The sequence below is a fragment of the Cetorhinus maximus genome, chromosome 5 (genome assembly GCF_964194155.1).
Source record: "Cetorhinus maximus chromosome 5, sCetMax3.hap1.1, whole genome shotgun sequence".
In the NCBI taxonomy this organism is placed as follows: domain Eukaryota; kingdom Metazoa; phylum Chordata; class Chondrichthyes; order Lamniformes; family Cetorhinidae; genus Cetorhinus; species Cetorhinus maximus.
This window is the reverse complement of record NC_135883.1, coordinates 158018606-158039024: the sequence shown is the minus strand read 5'-3', so window position 1 is coordinate 158039024 and position 20419 is coordinate 158018606. Positions and strand designations below refer to the sequence as shown.

At 46.8% G+C, this 20419-nt stretch overlaps 1 protein-coding gene across 1 annotated transcript in view; it reads left to right on the top strand.

Annotated features, from left to right (window-relative positions):
* The window catches only part of LOC144680419 (uncharacterized), a 72759-nt gene that overhangs the window by 39149 nt on the left and 13191 nt on the right, over nucleotides 1-20419 (top strand). The window contains exons 5-6 of the mRNA XM_078541385.1: nucleotides 7515-7604; nucleotides 16550-16679. Coding sequence (XP_078397511.1) covers nucleotides 7515-7604; nucleotides 16550-16679 — 220 coding nt within the window. The remainder of the gene's footprint in view (nucleotides 1-7514; nucleotides 7605-16549; nucleotides 16680-20419) is intronic.

The window sequence follows — 20419 nt, the reverse complement described above, 5'->3', positions numbered from 1 at the left end:
TGTCTTCCTCGCCACAGATGCCGTCAGACCTGCTGAATTTTTCCAGCATTTTTTGTTTTTGTTTTTGTTTCAGATTTCCAGGATCCGCAGTATTTTACTTTTAGCTTGGTGAGACCACACCTGGAGTGTTGTGTGCAGTTTTGGTTCCCCTACCTAAGAAAGGATATACTTGCCATAGAGGGAGTGCAGCCAATGTTCACAAGGCTGATACCGGGGATGGCAGGACTGTCGTGTGAGGAGAGATTGGTTCGACTGGGCCTGTATTCACCAGATAAAAGCAAAATACTGCGGATGCTGGAAATCTGAAACAAAAACAAAAATTGCTGGAAAACTAGAGTTTAGTAGAGTGAGAGGCGAACTGATTGAAACATATAAAATTCTAACAGGGCTAGACAGACTGAATGCAGAGAGGATGTTTCTCCTGTTTGGGGAGTCCAGGGACCACACTCTCAGGATACGGGGCAGGCCATTTAGGGCTGAGATGAGGAAAAATGCCTTCCCTCGGAGGAAGCTCAATCTGTGGAATTCTCTACCACAGAAGGGTGTGGAGGCCAGGCCGCTGAGTATATTCAAGAAATAAATTGATAATTTTTTGGATATTAGTGGCATCAAGGGGTATGGAGAGAAAGTGTTGAGATAGAGGATCAGCAGTGATTATATTGAATGGTGGAGCAGGCTCGAAGGGCCGAATGATCTACTCCTGCTCCTAGTTTCTATGTTTCTTGTGCCACAGGAATCAGTGCTGGAGCCTCAACTTATCACAATTTATATAAATGACTTTGATGAAGGGACCTAAGGAATAGTTGCTAAATGTGCTGATGACACAAAGATAGATAGGAAAGTAAATTGTAAAGAGAATGTAAGGAGGCTACAAAGTGACATAGGTAGTTTAAGTGAGTGGGCAAAGATCTGGCAAATGGAGTATAATGTGGGCAGATTTGAACTGGTTCATTTTGTCAGGGAGAATAAGAAAGAAGTTTATTATCTAAATGGTGAGAGATTGCAGATCTGTGAGATTCAGAGGGATCTGGGGATCCTAGTGCATGAATCATCTGCAGTATTGTGAACAACACCGCTCTCTATATTTAAAGAATATTAAAGAAAGATGTAAATTCGTTAGAAGCAGTTCAGAGAAGGTTAACTAGATTGATGCCAGGAATGGGCAGGTTGTCTTATGAGGACAGGCTGGACACGTTAGGCTTGTATCCACTGGGATTTAAAAAAGTAAGAATTGACTTTATTGAAACCTTTAAGATCCAGAGGAGTCTTGACAGGGTGGATGTGGAGAGGATGTTCCCCCTTGTGGGAGAATCGAGAACGAGAGGTCACTGTTTAAAAATAAGGACTGCTCATTTAATACAGAGAGGAGGGGAGATTTTTTCTCTCAGGTAGTTGTGAGTCTTTAGGAACTCTCTTCCTCCAAAGGCGGTGGAAGCAGAGTCTTTGAATATTTTTAAGACAGAGCTAGGTAGATTTTTAATTAACAAAGAGGTGAAAGGTTATTGGGATAGACAGGAATGTTGGTTTCAGTTTACATTCATATCAGCCATGATCTTATTGATTGGCAGAGCAGGCTCGAGGGGCTGAGTGGCCTACTCCTGCTCCTAATTTGTATGTTCATTTGTATAAGCCAAAATTGAAAGAAACACAGAGTACAGTTAAACCCTGAAGCTAAATTACTTTTGGAATGGAGCCAACCAGCCATTCACTTCAAAACACCCCATTACACAGGTTGGAAAGAAAACATTTAGCCTTCACTAATTCTTCAATGATAAGATTTATTAATAAAATAGACAATAGGAGCTTGTTTTGTCTCTGCAGGCACTGGGGGAATTTGTTCCAGATTTGCTTTAAGTGCGGTAGCGGGCGGGTAAAACAACATTTTACCCATCAGCCAGAAAACAGCTTATTGTCCCAAACCCACCGTGTTATTTATGCATTCCCAGGAAACACACTGGGCAGAATTTGGCCCTCGGATGGTGAGGGGGCCCCACTGGCTCTGCGGCGGGCGGACAGCCGACCCCCGCCACCGAAACGGGGCCCGCCGCCATTTTGAGTGGGCGGGCCAATTAAGGTCCGCCCAGCGGCCTGCCCGACGGGAAACACTTTGCGCTTCCTGTGCAGGGTGTGGGGGGGTGGATTCCCCATCTGTCAAAGTGCGCTGCTTCCTGAGGCAAAGTCCTAACTCAGGGAGACTAGTGACAGGTAAGTAAAGTCTAAAAATAGATAAATATTGAAATTATTAAGATGTCCCCCTCATGGGACAATGTCGCACGAGATGGGACATGTTAATAAAAATGACATAAGCTTTATTAGACTTTTTAAAAACGGATATGAAACCTCATCCCGCCAGTGGATGAGGTTTCATGCTTTATCAGGATCCCGCTGGGGCTCCTGGCCTGCCCGCTGGCCTTTAGCTTGGACGGGCAGGTATTTAATTAACTTAATTAGCCTGTCAATGGCCTCAATTTCGCTGTCCGCCCACCTTCCTAAAACTTTAAAGGGATCGGGATGACGTTGGGGGTTCCTCGCGATGTCATCCTACATCATTTTCCTGTCGGCGAGCAGGCCTCGCCCCCAAATCGCCGACGGAAAATTTCAGGCCACCGTTTCCATGCCAGGCGAGCTCTCATTTGCCCTCACACCATCATCTCACCGCTTCATCACACCCGGCACCATATTTAAAGTGTAGCTGCAGCAAAACCTCTCAGTGCTTCCAGCCCACGGCTGCTGCACAGAAGACATAGTCCTGAATGGAAAAAAGACTGCAGCCCTCCCAGTTCAATGACATGTCTCTCGAGCACCTTTTGGACGTAGTGGAGACTCGCCGTGATGTCCTCTAACCCCACTCTGGCCGCAGGATGGGCAGCAACATCACCAATCCGGCTTGGCAGGCTGTGGCAATGTGGTCAGTTCCAATGCCCTGCACAAGAGGACTGCCACCCTGTGCCACAAGAGGATGAATGACCTCCCCCATTCCACCAGGGTAAGTCTACCCTTTCTCCTCAAGGAGTCAGGCAGGGGCCCTTGGGCATCCATAGGGGGGAGGATCAGCAGGTGCACGCTCTGAGGCCATCCATCCAGGTGACGTCGGGAGTGTCCGGCACATCTGAATCCCCTCTTCTTGTGGCCTGAGCAGCTCCAGCTGCACAGGCCAATGGTGGTGCCAACACCACACAGCAGGACCCCGAAAGCAGGCTGGGGCCATCCAGGTCTCAGCCTCCAGAGGACCCCAATCCTCTGTCTCCTTGTCTGACGAGCACTGTTCATGACACTCAGATATGAAATGTTTCTGCACAAGATAAAGGCAGGTATCTCAGTCTATGGCCTCTTGCCTGTGCTCTGTGCAGCCTTCAGAGAAAAATAATGACAGGAGCATTATCACAGAGGGTATGTGCGCTACCATATGCCAGACAGGATTCAAATATTCATAGATATAATTTGAGGATCTTATGGTGTCTCTCCACTGCATGTTGTCATCATCCTCGACAAGTCTAGAGGCAATGAGGGCCTCCCGAACACGCCTGCCTCGTTTGGCCAGTGTGAGGGCCTCATCCCCGTCATGGTCGCCTTTGAGGACTTCCTCACCCTCATCATGGTTGACATCCTCGGAGGAGGAGGAGTCCTCCAGCTCCTCCATCTCCCCCTCAGCCAGCTCCTCTCCTGGTTGCAGCACCAGGTTGTAAAGGGCATTGGGGAGACTGGTCCAAACTGGGTTGATGACATTGCAAAGGGCTGCAAGTGCCTTCACCAGTGACTGCTCCATGGCCAACTTTAGCAAAGAGATTGTACAATGTGCTCAAACATCCAACAGTTCTGCAGTCCACTAAAACACTAATTTGTTTACATTCTGTGCCCGAGGGGTAATAAACTCTGGAGCATTTGGTGGCAATTTAATGCCTCTGTGTTGCTTGAGTGGGCAGATAAGCTCGAGGCCCAACTCCAATCATATCAATGTGGCTGCTCCTGAACTGTCTCAGCTGCAGAGTAAGGGTCACTTTATACAAGGTGTCCCTAATGCGTGACCGCTTCCCTTACCCACTCGCCCACCCACCACCCCACACGGGCTTGTGCACTACCTTCAACTGCAGGGCAGCCTTTGCCCCAAACCCCCTGAAAAACACGCCTGAACCTTGAAGTTTAACAGGCGTCCTTGGTGAGTGCTCTGCAATGTTACTGTGCACTCGCCTCCAAGTTTGCCTCAAAGTGCAGCCTGTCAAGTGCACGCCTTTTATATGCTGTTGTGAAACACATCAGCGTGGGTGGACGATCCGGCTGGGGGAGGATTCTGCCTGACAGGTGAACCTTACAATGATATGTAGGTGTACGACATTGAGGTTCCCCATGTCCAATGGATGGAAATGTCGCCCGCCATCGATGGACTGAGAGGACGATCGCAAACTGGTTTCACAACTCCCTGGAACCCATTTTTGGCCTTCTTGCCATATTGTCCGCTCACAGCACCGAACACGCCCGACGCCAGTGGGCACAGACGATTCCACCCACTGCATTTAAACGTTCACACCATGAGGATTAGATCAGTCAGTCACCTTTGGAACATAAAGGGTCAGTGTTCCCTTTTGAGAATTCCCCTGGGTTGAGACAGAGATATATCAAAATTCAATATCACCATCTTGAATTCATGAGTAAATATCTTTATTAATTGCTACTGTTTGAGTTATCCAACAATATTTGCAGGTAAGTTGGATTTATAAATTTCATGCGTTTAAGACTATTATTAATGTGCTTTGTTTAGCTTTAATTATCATTTATAACTTCATGTATAAGCTACAAACTAAAATGGGCTTTAATAAAATGTGTATGTTTTTGAAACAGGTGAAACGTGTAGTCTTAAAAATGTGTTATCTCGGCAATCTGCATAAATACGCTACTCCTGAAGTCTTATTAAGATGTCTAAGAGCTGATATTGGTTGACTTTCAAAGAAGTTGGTCCACCAAGACATGCCTCAATGTATGTCCCATCCTAAGATAATTTTGTGGGCTTTGAAACTCCTGGAGGAGAAGGCTTGTATTTGAGGACCCACTCTAAGATTATGTTCCTTTAATGCATAGAACCCCTTTTAGTTGGGACTTTAAGCTAGCAATAAGTTGAAGGCTTACCCTGCCGGGAGCTAATAATATTGGAACCATTAAAAGGCTATTAGCTGAGACTGGATCGCATTGGGAATGTGGTCAGGGAAAAGGTCCGAAAGTGAGTGGAATTGGGGAAGGTGAAGGGATACCTGCACCAGAGGTTGACAAGGGTTTTGAGTAGATCCTGGAGTGACACTCATATAGACTGTTGGGCCTGAATGGAGGGACAGTCTCGAGGGGTTGTACTATCTATCCCTGTCCTCTTTGCCCAGTAGGAAGCCTTCAAAACATTAAAAAGATGCACATGCCTAGGCATCTTCTTATTTTTACACTGTGCCCCCTCATTCCAGGTTCCCTTTCACCCCTGTCAGTCAGTGCCAGGGGAATTGCACCCCAGTGAGAATCAGTGCCCAGGAAACAGAAACTCAGTGAGAGGCAGCGCCAGTGATAAAGTAACCCGGTGAGAGGCAGTGCCAGGGATAAAGTAACCCCGTGAGAGGCAGTGCCAGGGATAAAGTAACCCGGTGAGAGGCAGTGCCAGTGATAAAGTGACCCAGTGAGAGGCAGTGCCAGTGAAAAAGTAACCCAGTGAGAGGCAGTGCCAGTGAAAAAGTAACCCGGTGAGAGGCCGTGCCAGGGATAAAGTGACCCAGTGAGAGGCAGTGCCAGGGATAAAGTAACCCGGTGAGAGGCAGTGCCAGGGATAAAGTAACCCGGTGAGAGGCTTTGCCAGGGATAAAGTATCCCGGTGAGTCGCAGTGCCAGGGATAAAGTAACCCAGTGAGAAGCAGTGCCAGGGATAAAGTAACCCGGTGAGAGGCTGTGCCAGGAAAGCTTTTTTAAATTATTCATAAAGGGAAGTGGGCTTCGCTGGCTGGGCCAGCATTTATTGCCCATCCCTAGTTGCCCTTGAGAAGGTGGCGGTGATCTGCCTACTTGAACCACTGCAGCCCGTGTGGTGTAGGTACACCTACAGTGCTGTTAGGAAAGGAGTTCCAGGATTTTGACCCAGCGACAGTGAAGAAATGGTGATATATTTCCAAGTCAGGATGGTGAGTGACTTGGAGGGGAACTAGGTGGTGATCCCATCTATCTGCTGCCCTTGTCCTTCTAGGTGGTAGTGGACGTGGGGTTGGAAGGTGCTGTCTCAGGAGCCTTGGTGAATTCCTGCAAAGCATCTTGTAGATGATACACACTGCTACTACTGTGCGCCGATGGTGGAGGGAGTGAATGTTTGTGTATGTGGTGCCAATCAAGCGGGCTGCTATGTCCTGGACAATGTCAAGCTTCTTGAGTCTTGTGGGAGCTGCACTCACCCAGGCAAGTGGGAAGTATTCCATCACACTCCTGACTTGTGCCTTGTAGCTGGTGGATAGGCTTCGGGGAATCAGGAGCTGCGTAGCTTGTCGCAGGATTTCACATCTCTGACCTGCTCTTGCAGCCACAGTATTTATATGGCTGGTCCAGTTCAGTTTCTGGTCAGGATGTTGATAGTGGGGGATTCAGTGATGATAATGCCATTGAACGTCAAGGGGCGATGGTTAGATTCCCTCTTGTTGGAGATGGTCATTGCCTGGCACTTGTGTGGCACAAATATTACTTGCCACTTGTCAGCCCAAGCCTGGACATTATCCAGGTCTTGCTGCATTTGGACATGGACTGGTTCAGTATCTGAGGAGCGGCGAATGTTGCTGAACATCGTGTAATCATCAGCGAACCCAAGGCAGTGTCAGGAACTGGACTTCAGTGGGAGTTGTTACCAAGAGTTATGTACCTCAGCCAGTCTCAGTTACCTCAGGAGAGGAGGGGAAGAAATAAATAGGAACGATGTGAAATGCTCAAGTTATTGGGCAGTGAGACCCACACCAGCTTCACCTACTCAGTGAGGAAATGGTGGTCTGTCCTGCGGTTGGAGTGCAGCCTGGCCACTGGGTTCCCACTTTCCGCCATTGCAGGAAACCCAAGAAATGAAACTGTGCAGACAAGAAACCCGAATGAGAAATTGTTTTCTCCCGGGTCACTAACACCAGCGACCGGCAGATCAATCTTCCGTTCCAGGCGACTCCCAAACAGGGAGGGTTGACAATCCTGAGTGTGTGAACTGGAATCAATTGTAAAATAGCTTCCCGAGTGTTCAGACTTCCCGGGAACCGGCACTCAGAGAGTTAATGGTTTCTAATGTCAAGTAACATTTCCATAATGAATCAGCTATTGCGTTTCTTCAACACAAATTGGTGCTACCTGCAGCTAAACAAAATTGAAAATCATCTTCATGAAAAAATGTAAAAAGACCTGAGCTCTCTGCTCAACCTGCAGATCCACCTGAAGGTGCTGAGAGTCATTCAGTGGGTTCACCAGTGATCTGAGCAGACACCAGGATGCTGAGACTCTTCCTAACTGTGTCTGTCCTCTTCTGGCAGCAACTTGCTGCACAGGATGAGCTCCAAGAGGTGATCGACTTCTGTAATGAAAGTGACTGCATTGAGCCCGCAGAAGTCATTCAGCACACGGTAAGTATTGTTCAGAGTTGACTGCGTTCTGTCATGTTTGTACGAGGGGAAATTATTTAATGCCCAATTTTGGGGTACATAAACTGTGGTGAATTGACAGCGCACCCCCCAACCCTGAAACATGAGACTGGACTGAAACATAGAAACTAGGAGCAGGAGTAGGCTGTTCGGCCCTTCGAGCCTGCTCCACCATTCATTATGATCATGGCTGATCATCCAAATGAATTTTCCTGCTCCCCCTTTCTCCCCATATCCTTTGATCCCTTTCGCCCCATGAGCTATATCTAACTCCTTCTTGAAAACATACAATGTTTTGGCCTCAATTACTTCCTGTGGTAGCGAATTCCACTGGCTCACCACTCTCTGGGTGAAGAAATTTCTCCTCATCTCAGCCCTAAATGGTTTACCCCATATCCTCAGACTGTGACCCCTGGTTCTGGACTCCCCCACCATCGGGAACATCCTTCCTGCATCTACCCTGTCTAGTCCTGTTAGAATTTTATAGGTTTCTATGAGATCCCCCCTCATTCTTCTGAACTCCAGCGAATGTAATCCTAATCGACTCAAACCCTCCTCATATGTCAGTCCCACCATCCCAGGAATCAACCTGGTAAACCTTCGCTGCACTCCCTCTATAGCAAGAACATCCTTCCTCAGATAAGGAGACCAAAACTGCACACAATATTCCAGGTGTGGTCTCACCAAGGCCTTGTATAATTGCAGCAAGACACCCCTGCTCCTGTACTCGAATCCTCTCGCTATGAAGGCCAACATACCATTTGCCTTCTTTATCACCTGCTGCACCTGCATGCTTACCTTCAGCGACTGGTATACGAGGACAACCAGGTCTTGTTGCACATTCTCTCCTCTCAATTAATAGCCATTCAGTTAATAATCTGCCTTCCTGTTTTTGCTACCAAAGTGGATAACCTCACATTCATTCACATTATACTGCATCTGGCATGCATTTGCCCACTCACTCAGCTTGTCCAAATCACACTGAAGCATCTCTGCATCCTCCTCACAGCACACCCTCCCACCCAGCTTTGTGTCATCTGCAAATTTGGAGATATTACGTTTAATTCCCTCATCTAAATCATTAATATATATTGTGAATAACTGGGGTCCCAGCACCGATCCCTGCGGTACCCCACTCATCATTGCCTGCCATTTCAAAAAAGACCCGTTTATTCCTACTCTTTGTTTCCTGTCTGTCAGCCAGTTTTCTATCCATCTCAATACACTACCCCCAATCCCATGCGCTTTAAATTTACACGCCTTCTGAAAGTTCAAATAAACCACATCTACTGGCTCCCCCTCATTAACTCTACTCGTTACAGCCTCAAAAAATTCCAGTAGATTTGTCAAGCATGATTTCCCTTTCGTGAATCCATGGTGACACTGTACGATTCTGCCACTGTTTTCCAAGTGCTCAGCTATTAAATCTTTTATAATAGATTCTAGAATTTTCCCCACTACCAACGTCAGGCTGACTGGTCTATAATTACCTGTTTTCTTTCCACCTCCCTTGTTAAATAGTGGGGTTACATTAGCTCCCCTCCAATCTGTAGGAACTGTTCCAGAGTCTATAGAATCTCGGAAGATGACCACCAATGCATCCACTATTTCTAGGGCCACTTCCTTAAGTACTCTGGGATGTAGATTATCAGGCCCTGGGGGTTTATCGGCCTTCAATCCCATCAATTTCCCCAATGCCATTTCCCTAATAATACTGATTTCTTTCCGTTCCTCCCCTCACTAAACCCTGTGTTCCCCAACATTTCTGATATGTTAGTTGTGTCCTCCTTTGTGAAGACAGAACCAAAGTAAGTATTATATGGTCAGCCATTTCTTTGCTCTCCTTTATGAATTCCCCTGTTTCTGACTGTAAGGGAACTACATTTGTCTTCACCAATCTTTTTCTCTTCACATACCTAAATAAACTTTTACAGTCAGTTTACGATTTTCCCCTTTTTAATCAATCCCTTGGTCCTCCTTTGCTGAATTCTAAACTGCTCCCAATGCTCAGGTCTGATGCTTTTTTTAGCCAATCTGTATGGCTCTTCCTTGGACCTAATACTATCTCTAATTTAAAAGCAAAATACTGCGGATGTGGAAATCTGGAAATCTATCTCTAATTTCCCTTGTAAGCCATGGGTTGGCCACCTTTCTCGTTTTATTTTTGCGCCAGGCAGGAATAAACAATTGTTGCAGTTCACCCATGTGCTTTTGAATGTTTGCCATTGCCTATCCACCGTTATCCCTTTTAGTAACGTTCCCAATCCATCATAGTCAACTGGCGCCTCATACCATCGTAATTTCCTTTATTAAGATTCATACATGAGCTGCTGTCGGCTGATTGGTCTCCACTGCCAGTTTGTGTGGTCATAATATCAGGGTTTCCATCTCCAGCAGAGGGTCAAGAGAGCGGTTGGCGTGGTAGTAGAGAGGTTAGAGGGACGATGAGAAGGACTGTAGAGTCGGGAACATTCCTCCCACTCCTGTATTCACTGAATCTAACCCAATTTCGGAAATTTATAACAGACTTAAGTTCAATATGTTACATATGTAAGAAGCCAAGTCTTGTTTTAGGTGATACCCCCACACCACAGATACCTGGAAAGTCACATCAATACAGCAGTGTCCTTAAAGCAGGTTTGGCTGTGAGAATTACATTCCATCCTTGCTAGGGTAATATAAATTGGCCCAGAACTTCTGATCTCTGGGGAGTTTTACCCAGGAGGTTCCCCTGAAGATGTGCTGGGCACACCGCAGATGTCCCCATGCAAGGACTGCACAGGATTTGTCCAGGAATGTTTAAACTCCCGATGGGCAATTATCCTATACTGGGAACTATCCGATACTCCGATTTACATCAGTGACTTTGGATGATTCCGACTCTCTTAGCAGAATAGTTACCCAGGAAAAGTTAGACAGATTAAACCCACTTCTAACTCCTGGCTACCTGTGGTTTTGAACCTCCAACTCCCCACTGGAACAAACGCCACCCCAACCCTGACCACCCCCCCACTGCCCAACTACCCCTATCCCCAACCCCAACTACCCACTAACCACAAATAACCCCCCACCCAACTGACTAAACCTCCCACCCCTGACTGCCCCCACCCATCCAATTACCACCCCCGGACTAACCACCCCAACCCCAACCATTTCCCGACTACCCCCACCCCTCCAATAACCAACCTCAGACTAACCACCCCATCCCAAACATTTCCCAACCTCCGACTACCTCCACACCTATCTAGCCCCCAATTTCCATCCAAGCCGCTCACTGCACCCCAACCCTTCCACCCAAACTCCAGATCTTCGCCCACACTGTGACTATCTCCCACCACCCCAAGCCCCATCTACCCCCCACCACAACCCAACTCCCCCCCAGACTACCCTCTGGTCCTCTCACCCCATGATTGGCCCACGACCCACTGACTAACCTTCCCACTCCCCGAGCTCCCATCTGATATCCCACCACCCAAACCCCAGACACTCCTCCCATACCACAAATACCTCCCTCCACCTCGACTACTCCCCACCCCCTCCACCTACCCCTGGCCCTCCCACCTCCTCATTTCCCCACAGCCCCACAAACTCAGCCCCACTCCCTGACTACCCCACCACCCCGACCACTGGACCCCCGCCACCCGTCTGGCCCTCCTCGGCCCTCCTCCACTCCAAGGAGGTTGTGAGCCATTAGCATGGGTGAGAGATTGGATAATAGACAGAACGAGGACAGAAAGACCTTCCACCACTCTGACCATTCACCATCCAACCCACGATTATCTCCTGACCCTCCCACTCCCTTATTACACCACAACCCCCTGACTAACCCCCACACCCCACCCCTTCTAACACTGGACTCACTGCCCCTCCTCCAATCCATGACTATCCAAAACAATCCCACCCCTGACCATCCCCCAACCCCCCCACCCCCCCACCCCCCCGCCCCCACACACTTACTACCTCGATGGCCCTCTGACTAACCCCCACTGACCCAACTATCCCACCAGTCACGTCGACTATCACCTGAACTCCCATCTCCCCGTGAATACCCCCCGCCTCCCCTCACTGCTCCCTACCCTTCCCGACATCCTGACCCTCCCCTACACCTGGGTGAGTGAAAAGGAGCAGAGTGGAAATCCGAAGGCGATTGTCACTCCCTGGATGTTGTGAGCCATTAGCATGAATAGGGGATTGGATAATGGACAGAAAGAGCTATGGGAGGTTGATAAACAGCCTCAGTGAACAGCTTATTTCTAAGCAGGTGCTCCGTGATAGCACTCTTGATAACCCCTTCCTTTACTTTACTGTCGAAACTCTTGCTATCCGTTTTTACATTTCTAGCTCGCTTCCTCTCATACTTTAATTTCTTCCTTCTCATAAGCCATTTAGTAATTTGCTGCCATTCTTTGTATTCTGACCAATCGCCTGACCTGCCACTCAACGATGCACAATTATCGGGTTTTTTCTTCAGTTTGATGCTTTCTTTAACTTCTTTAGTTAACCATGGATAATCGGTCCTCCCTTTAGGTTTTTTCCTTATCGTAGGAATATACTTATTCTGAGTATTCTGAAATATCCCCTTAAATTCATTCAGCTGCTTCTCTGTTGATCTATCCCCTAGCCTAGTATCCCAGTTCACTTCAGCTTGATCAGTTTTCATGCCCATGTAGTTACCCTTATTTAAGTTTAAAATACGAGTCTTAGACCCACCTTCCTCCCTTTCAAATTGGATATAAAATTCAATCATGTTGTAGTTGCTGCTATCTCAGGGTGCCTTCACTCTGAGGTCATTAATTAATCCTGTCACATTACACAGCGCTAGGTCTAATATAACCTGTTCTTTGTTTAGTCCTGCTGCTCTAAATAAAAATCTCGAAAGCATTCCATGAACTCTTCATCCAGGCTATCACTGCAAGCCTGATTTTTCCAGATTATATCTAGTTTAAAGTCACCCGTCCCTTTATCAAAAGCACCCAATATTTCTTCTTATATACTTTGTCCTATACTGTGGTTTCTTTTAGAGGACCTGTAGACCACTCCCACGAGTGACTTCTTTGCCCTACTATTTCTCATTTCCACCCAAACCGATTCCTGAACACTGATCTCCTGAATAAAGGTCATCTCTAACTATTGCACCAATGCCATCCTTGATCAACAGTGCTACCCCTCCACCTTTACCGAGTTTCCTATTCTTCTTGAATGTCATTTGCCCTTCAATATTCAGAACCCAATCCTTATCATCCTAGCAGCTACTTCTCCGGAATGACCCTCAGATCATATTTATTTACTTCAATGTGTGCTATCAATCCATTTACTATGTACTGAATGTTTTGTGCATTCAGATACAGAGTCTTTGGTTTTGTCTTTTTGTTATCTTTGTAATAAATAGCCTTGACTGTTGGTGTATTCTTAAGTTTTTTTTCTCTCTGTCCCTGCCATTCTCTAACCCTCATTTCCTATATTACTATTTTGCTCCTCTGCCTTGTCTCTACACCTTGATTTTCAATACCCACACAAGCTTGATCCCTCACCCCCTTTATTTAGTTTTACCCCTCTCTGTTTCCCCAGCTATGTAGCTCGCTAGAACACTTGTCCCAGCCAATTTGCCTTATGCCAATTTACACATGGCTCAGGGAATAATCCAGAGTTTATCACCTTTGGAGTTCTGCTTCTTAATTTGGTGCCTAGTTCCTCACACTGACTATGTAGTTCCTCCTTCTTTCTCCTGCCTATGTCATTGGTACATGGACTATGACAACTGGATTCTCCCCCTCCCAGTGCAAGTTCCTCTCCAGCCCTGAGCAAATAGCCCTATCCCTGACATCGGGCACGTAACACAGCTGCCTGGACTCTCATTCTTTGCTGCAGAGAACAGTGTCATTCTCCCTCACTATACTGTCCCCGACTATCACTATATCCATTGTAGCTCGCTCCACTTGAATGGCTTTGTGTTTGCCCTGGATGACAGTGGTATCCAGGAGATCCCACATGCTGCAGCTGTGTCACATCACCTGTGCTGCCTTCCTTATGTGTTTTAATTAACTACTTAATTATTTTATTGAATTATTTATTTTATTTTATGTATTCTATTAATCTCACCACCAGTTCCTATGCTATTTGAAACCTTAGGAATAGAATAGACCTGAAGCACAGACCAGATCCTCACCAAACAGCTAGCTCCTTCCCATGTAGTAGAGCAAGGACCAGTTCCTACAGGTGAAAAAGTGAGAAAAAACAGAATTGCACCTTCCTCCCTTCCTCACTGAACTCCCAGCAGTGCGATGAGGTCACACTCCAGTGCTAAGTTGCACTGAAATGTTTGAATTCATGTGCTCTGAAAGTAACGGCACTAGCTGAGCCCAGGTACAGAAAAACATTGCAAGCTATCTACAGCTGCACCCAGTGTTTAGATACTCTCTCCCTGGTTGGGCCGCTGGATGAGATTTAGAATTTAAACAGTATTGGCAGTTTTTTAGTTAAATGCTAAATATAAACATTATTAGACATTTAAAAAGAGATTTATGTTCCCTCAATTGACCAAACTCTCGGGACTCTGTTGAAGTCACACTCCAGTGCTCGGTCACACTGAAAGTTGCTGTCACTTTTTTTTTTCCTTTTAGAGATTCTTCTGCATAAATTACACTTTTCCACTTAATTTCCCTGTTTTGCACAGATCTCAGGAACAAGGAGATTTTTTAAAAAATTGTATTTTGACATTTATTTAGTGCAAATGAAATGCAACATCATATTGAACCTGTGGATAGGCTGTAAATTCAGTGCTCAACACAACTTGTACGACAGCTTCTGGGGGCAGGGGAATCAATCCAGTTCTTGAGTGATGGCCGTACGGAATGTTTGTACCATGTATCATTCTACTCTGAAACATTCAGAACAACGATTCTCTCTACAATTTTTCTGAGCTGCTGGTAGATATCAGAATGTCAAATCCTTGGTTAGTGGCATTAGCATACAAGGGACCGATGCCATTTAAGGTATACGATGAGTTGGTGCCAGTGAAGTCAGAATGGCATGGTTATATTGTTACAGAGTTGAATTGTTTTGTAAATGTAGTGTTTTCTTTGTAGCCACTTTGCTAACACTAGTCAATTGCTCTGTGATTAATTATCCTAAGAGAATCAGCATTGGTCCAACAATATCACCATTGCTACAGTCACTCTGCCTATCCATGCAGGTGTAATGAAAGAAAGTTAAACATGCATTTATACAGCACCTTTCACAATGTCTCAAATCGCCTGATAGCCAATTAAGAGCTTTTGAGTTGTAATCACTGTTATAATTTAGGGAATGTTGTTAAATGGCAGAGCAGGCTCAATGGGCCAAATGGCTCACTCCTGCTCCTAATAGTATGTTTGTGTGTCATTCTGGATGGATCCGATAAGCTGGTCCAAATGGCCTTTATCATCCATAATTATCTTGCCGTCAGGAAGTTGAATCATTTCTGGAGTTCTGTTTATTTTCTTGCTGATGGAAGTTTACTGTGAGCATGTTTTGTGGAGTGGAATTACAAGGACACAAGAGCGTAATGGGCTCATAGTGAATCAGTAATCTATTTTACACCCTATGTGATTCTTAAGAGCCTTTTCCCTTGATTTCAATCTTTTTATCTACTTAACTATTAGCTTACTCTATCTTGGTGCTTTTAATGTTTCCTTGAGGCATTGAAATATCATGATGAAGTTGTGTTGCAAACTAGATATTAAAAATATATCCTAGTAAGAAGCAGCAATCAGAAGAGTGTTCAGACTTGCTGAACAAGAAAATACAAATACAAATGTGAGCCATTCAGACTTTGTCCTCTGGCCTTCTAAATATTGTGTTGCACAGAGGCATATTAGGGTTCCAATGCTTCTCATTGACAGTGAAGACCATGTTGTTCCATCATTGCACTTTGTTGATCAGGAAGTATTTGATATTTCTAGCCTATGAGATTACTGATAAAGTAGAATTCAGTAATAATCCTTCTGTGAAATAATTGTATTGAATAATATCATGCACCTAAGGCAGAATAAAGTATTCTACTGCTTTTATAGAATGGAATAGGTCTTCTGTAGTTAATCTGAGGTGCAAGTTTAGAATATTTCCACAAATATTAATTTACTGTCATCACTGCCAGGAAGGACAATGCATGGAATATTATAATGAGGGCTGAGGCAGTGAACAAAATCAGTGTTATCGTCTGCAGTGTTATAAATAAGTAATGGGGTATACTATACAATGCTGTTAAAGTAATATTTGTAATCTCTGGTTCGTTTAGTGGTCGTAGTGGGATCACCTTTTGATTTGACATTCAATCAAACTAACACTGCATTATATCATTCTTGCTCTTACTATTAATGACCCATGCTGCATAAATATCAGATGATATTTGCAGCCAGATGCTAACAATGGGATTTACCATTTTACTGGGACCTTTCTGTGATTGTTTAGTGAATTAATTGGAGAATGTTGAATGGGGATAAATCATCCTGCATGATTGAGGGAAGAGGGTTGGGGGGCGGTGGGGGGAGGAGGTGGGGGTGGGATTAAGGGGCTCGGAGACAGGCGGAGCACTAGGGCTCAAGACTTCTCTCCCTGGCCCTGAGAACACTCAGAGGGGCTTGATTCAGTGTAAAAGGTTTCCAGTAACACTCTCTATTTTTTTTATATTGAAAACCCAAGGGGAGGAGCAAGGCCAATAGTGCAGGAAACGCTAAAGCTGAAAGAGTGAAAGAAAAAGGAAAATGAACCAGGAAGTGTTAATGCCAAGAATTCCATCAAACCTCCTAACTCTCTTTCAATCCCAGCCCATCCAGGACATGAATGCTGCTACCACACCTGGGAAACTAGGATGCCCTCTGAACACTGACGCTTTACAGAGGGAGTTCAGTTGTGTCATATGGTAATACATTCTGCTCTTTTTGTCTTAGAATTATGAAGAGGAAGAATTCCTACATTTCCAATGGATTGGAACAATGGTTCATGGAATGGATTTGAATAGTGCAATAGAGACCAGCCTGGACAGACTTTTCAATTATTCACATTTCTCTAATGCTGCAGGTACATCCAATGTTCCCTCAAAATAACAAAAGGATAGAAAACAACCTTTAGATCTTTGATCTGTCTTGTTTCAACCTAAGTGTGTAGACTGAGACACTGACCGAAAAATCCCCCCATTGTCAATCCCAGAGGCTTCCTTGTTCACTTGTTCCCAGTGGGTAGAAGTGCCACTTGGGCTATTTCTTTGATATTTGCAGACTTTATGCTCCCAGAATTGGAAGGTTTCCCACATATGGGGCGGAATCATCCCAGATTCGCACTCAGTGCGGAAGCAGGCAGGTAAAACGATGGTGGGTTTTCACGCCGTATCATCCCAAGCCCACCACATTATTTATGTACTCCCGGGAAACACACTATTTCCATGGCGGGTGGGCTGTCATTCGCCCTCCCACCATTACCCCGCCGCTGCATCACGCCGGGCACCACATTTAAAGTCCAGCTGCAGGCACACATCTCAGTGCTTCCAGACTACGACTGCTGCACCTAAGACATGGCCCTGAAACGGAAAAGACTGCAGCCCACAGGTTCAGCGACGCGCCCCTCGAGCACCGTTTAGATGCCGTGGGGGCTCCCGGGATGTCCTCTACCCCCACTCTGGCCACAGGAAGGGCATCAACAGCACTAACCCGGCTTGGGAGGTGGTGGCAGTGGTGGTCAGTGCCAACGCCCTTCAATAGAGGACAGCCACCCAGTGCTGCAAGAGGATGAATGAACTTCCTCATTCCGACAGGTTAAGTCAGGGTAAGATCTCCCCCGTTACACCAGGGTAATTAGGGGAGGTGGTGGTGTAGCGGTATTGCCACTGGACTGGTAATCCAGAGGGTAATGCTCTGGGGACCCAGGTTCAACTCTCACCACAGCAGATGGTAGAGTTTGAAATTTTAATTCAATTAATATCTGGAATTGAAAGTCTGATGATGATCATGAAACCATTGTCGATTGTCATAAGAACCCATCTGTTTCAGTAATGCCCTTTAGGGAAGGAAATCTGCTATCCTCAGCTGGCCTGGACTACATGTGACTCCACACCCACAGAAATGTGGTTGACTCTGAAAAATGCCCTCTGAATAAGGGCAATTAGGGATGGGCAATAAATGCCGGCCTAGCCAACAACGCCTACATCCCAATGAGCAAACAAAAATAGAAAAGCCATTCTTCTCATCGCTTTCAACACACACACTCACAAACCCATCGCACATCCATAGGGCCATCATTCACAGCTGGTTCAAGAGCCCAATGGCGGAATGGCTGAAATCAAGGTCCTCACGGAATTTGAAAACAGAGCCGCCCAGCTGGCCGGTGATGATCTGGACCGGTCCTGTGCTGACGGTGAGGTCAGCGGTGCTCTTACAAGTGAGGGTCTAGCAGCGCAACATCCATCAGACAACTATGCTGTGAATGACATGTTCTCTTTCACAGGCCACAGCCGTGCACTAATTATCTCCCCTTGCTTGCGCAAGCACATCTGCCAAAAAGCCGATGGAGTCCACAACCCAGCTCCTCCAAACAAGCCCCGAAGAAACCTCTGTGCAGGAATCTGGAGGCACCCTCTCTGAAGTCCCATCACAGTGCCGACCCTCACCCTCCACCAGCGCAGAGATACACTTTGGTGGGACCGAGCCTTAGAGTAGCCCTGGGATCACAATCTGGTGAGCACATCGCACAGCAGGCGGAGGCAGTGACTCCCGAGGTTTCTAGCACTCGGAGGACCGCTGGAGGCCAGAATTGTGCTGAGTCCGAGTCAGATGACGAGCCTCTGGACTCAGTCATGTCACAGTTGCTGGAGCTGCAAAGGCAGGCTCAGGAACATCAGGAAGGGATGTCCGCTGCACTCCTCAGTTTGTAAGGCATGATGGAGGAGTCCGTCCGCCTTCAGCCTGAGGTGACAGTGCCGACATGCCAATGCACTGAGGTTAACACTGGACCAGGATGTTGCTTCTGCACTGCTGTGTGGGCTCAATTCCATTGCTGATGCTCATAGTAAGCCTCCAACAATGTGTACGCAAGATGGGTGCCAGGCAGCTCGATCTCAGCCCGGCTACCCCTGCTTCTCAAGGGGTCAGCCTGGGGCCCCTGGGCACCTATAGGGAGGAGGATCAGCAGGTGCACTCTCCAGGCCCATCCATCTAAATGACTCATAGAGTATCCAGCCCACCCGACTCTCAAGAATGTCTCCCAGCCTATGGCCCCTTGTCCTGATGAGCAGTGTTTTTGTCACTCAGATATGAAACCTTTCTGCACAAGATAAAGGCAGGTGTCTCAGTCCAGGGCCTCTTCCCTCTGCTCTGTGCAACCGTCAGAGCAAAGTGATGGTCCGGCCTCACACTCCCTGGGGCAGAAATTTGCCCTCATTGGGCGGGCTCGCTGGGGGCAAGTGGAAGTGGTCGGGAAGCTGCCCGTGAATGGGCCACAACCGTGATTTGACGCTGGCGGGCCAACTAAGGCCTGCCCGGTGTGAAAGGTGCAGGACAGCGCTCAGCACTGCCTGTGTAGGGGTAGGGGGAGAGGAGGGCCAGCACAGAAGTTCACACATGCGCACGGTTAAGCAAAGGAAAAGCTCCCTGAGGCTCAGAGCTGCCTCACGGAGATGGAGATTCTTGGAATGAAAAGAAAGATTGTAAAAATTTTAATAACATGTCCCTGCTCATGTGACTCTGTGAGATGAGCAGGGATGTGTTAGAAATTAGTTTAAACATTTAAATTTTTTTGGATGACTGATCGAAACCTCATCCCGCCCGTGGATGAGGTTTCACAAAAAATCCAAAGGCAGCTTGGCCTTTTCACCCACCCACCAACCGTAAGGTCGGACGGGTGGTGAAACATTTCATTCAATTGGACCTTTAATGTCCTTAATGAGCCTGTTAATTGTCGGCGGACGAGCTGCCGACTGCTGCACCCGCCTGCCCACTGAAATATCGCGTGAGGGAGCGATGACGTCGGGATGCTCGCCTGATGTCATCCTGCGTCATTTTACACACGTTCAGAACGGGCGCGCACCCGCACTACGAACGGAAAATTCTACCCCGGGAAATATTACTGATGTCTGCACCTCAACAGTGCTTGTCATTGCTGCCAGAATGTAGTGGGCAGCTGCCACAGAGCTCGCTCATTCTCTCAGTGTGTTCTCAGCACCTTTAAGAGGGGCTGACCCCCGTCTCTTCAGCATCTGTGACCAGTGACGCTGTGCTCCTGAAGGGCTCAGGTGCTGAAGGTGGACAAAGGATCAGATGCTTCTAAAGTTTCATGGCTGTGTCTCTATGATATGTCCCTGATCACAGAGCACAGGCGACCTGCCCCTCAGACAGACAGGAGACAGACATTGACAGAGGCTATGTGAAGATCTATGGAGTGTCCTCACTGTATGTCATCATCATCCCCTTGCAATCAAGCAACTATTAGGGCCTCCACTGCATCTCCATGACAGGAGCATTATCACAGAGGGTATTTGCGCTGCCATAAGCCAGACTGGAGTCAAACATTAACAGATGTGATGTGAGGAACTATGGTGTCTCCTCACTGTATGTCGTCACCATCCTCCACAAATCTAGCAGCTATGAGGGCCTCCTGAGCACGCCTGCCTCATCTAGTCAGTGCAAGGGCTTCATGCCCATCATCGCCGCCTCTGAGAACCCCTCACCCTCATCCCCGTTGGCGTCCTCCTCATCAGACGAGATGTGCAGCTCCTCCATTTCGTCCTCAGCCAGCTCCTCTCCATGTTGCAGGATCAGGTTGTAAAGGGC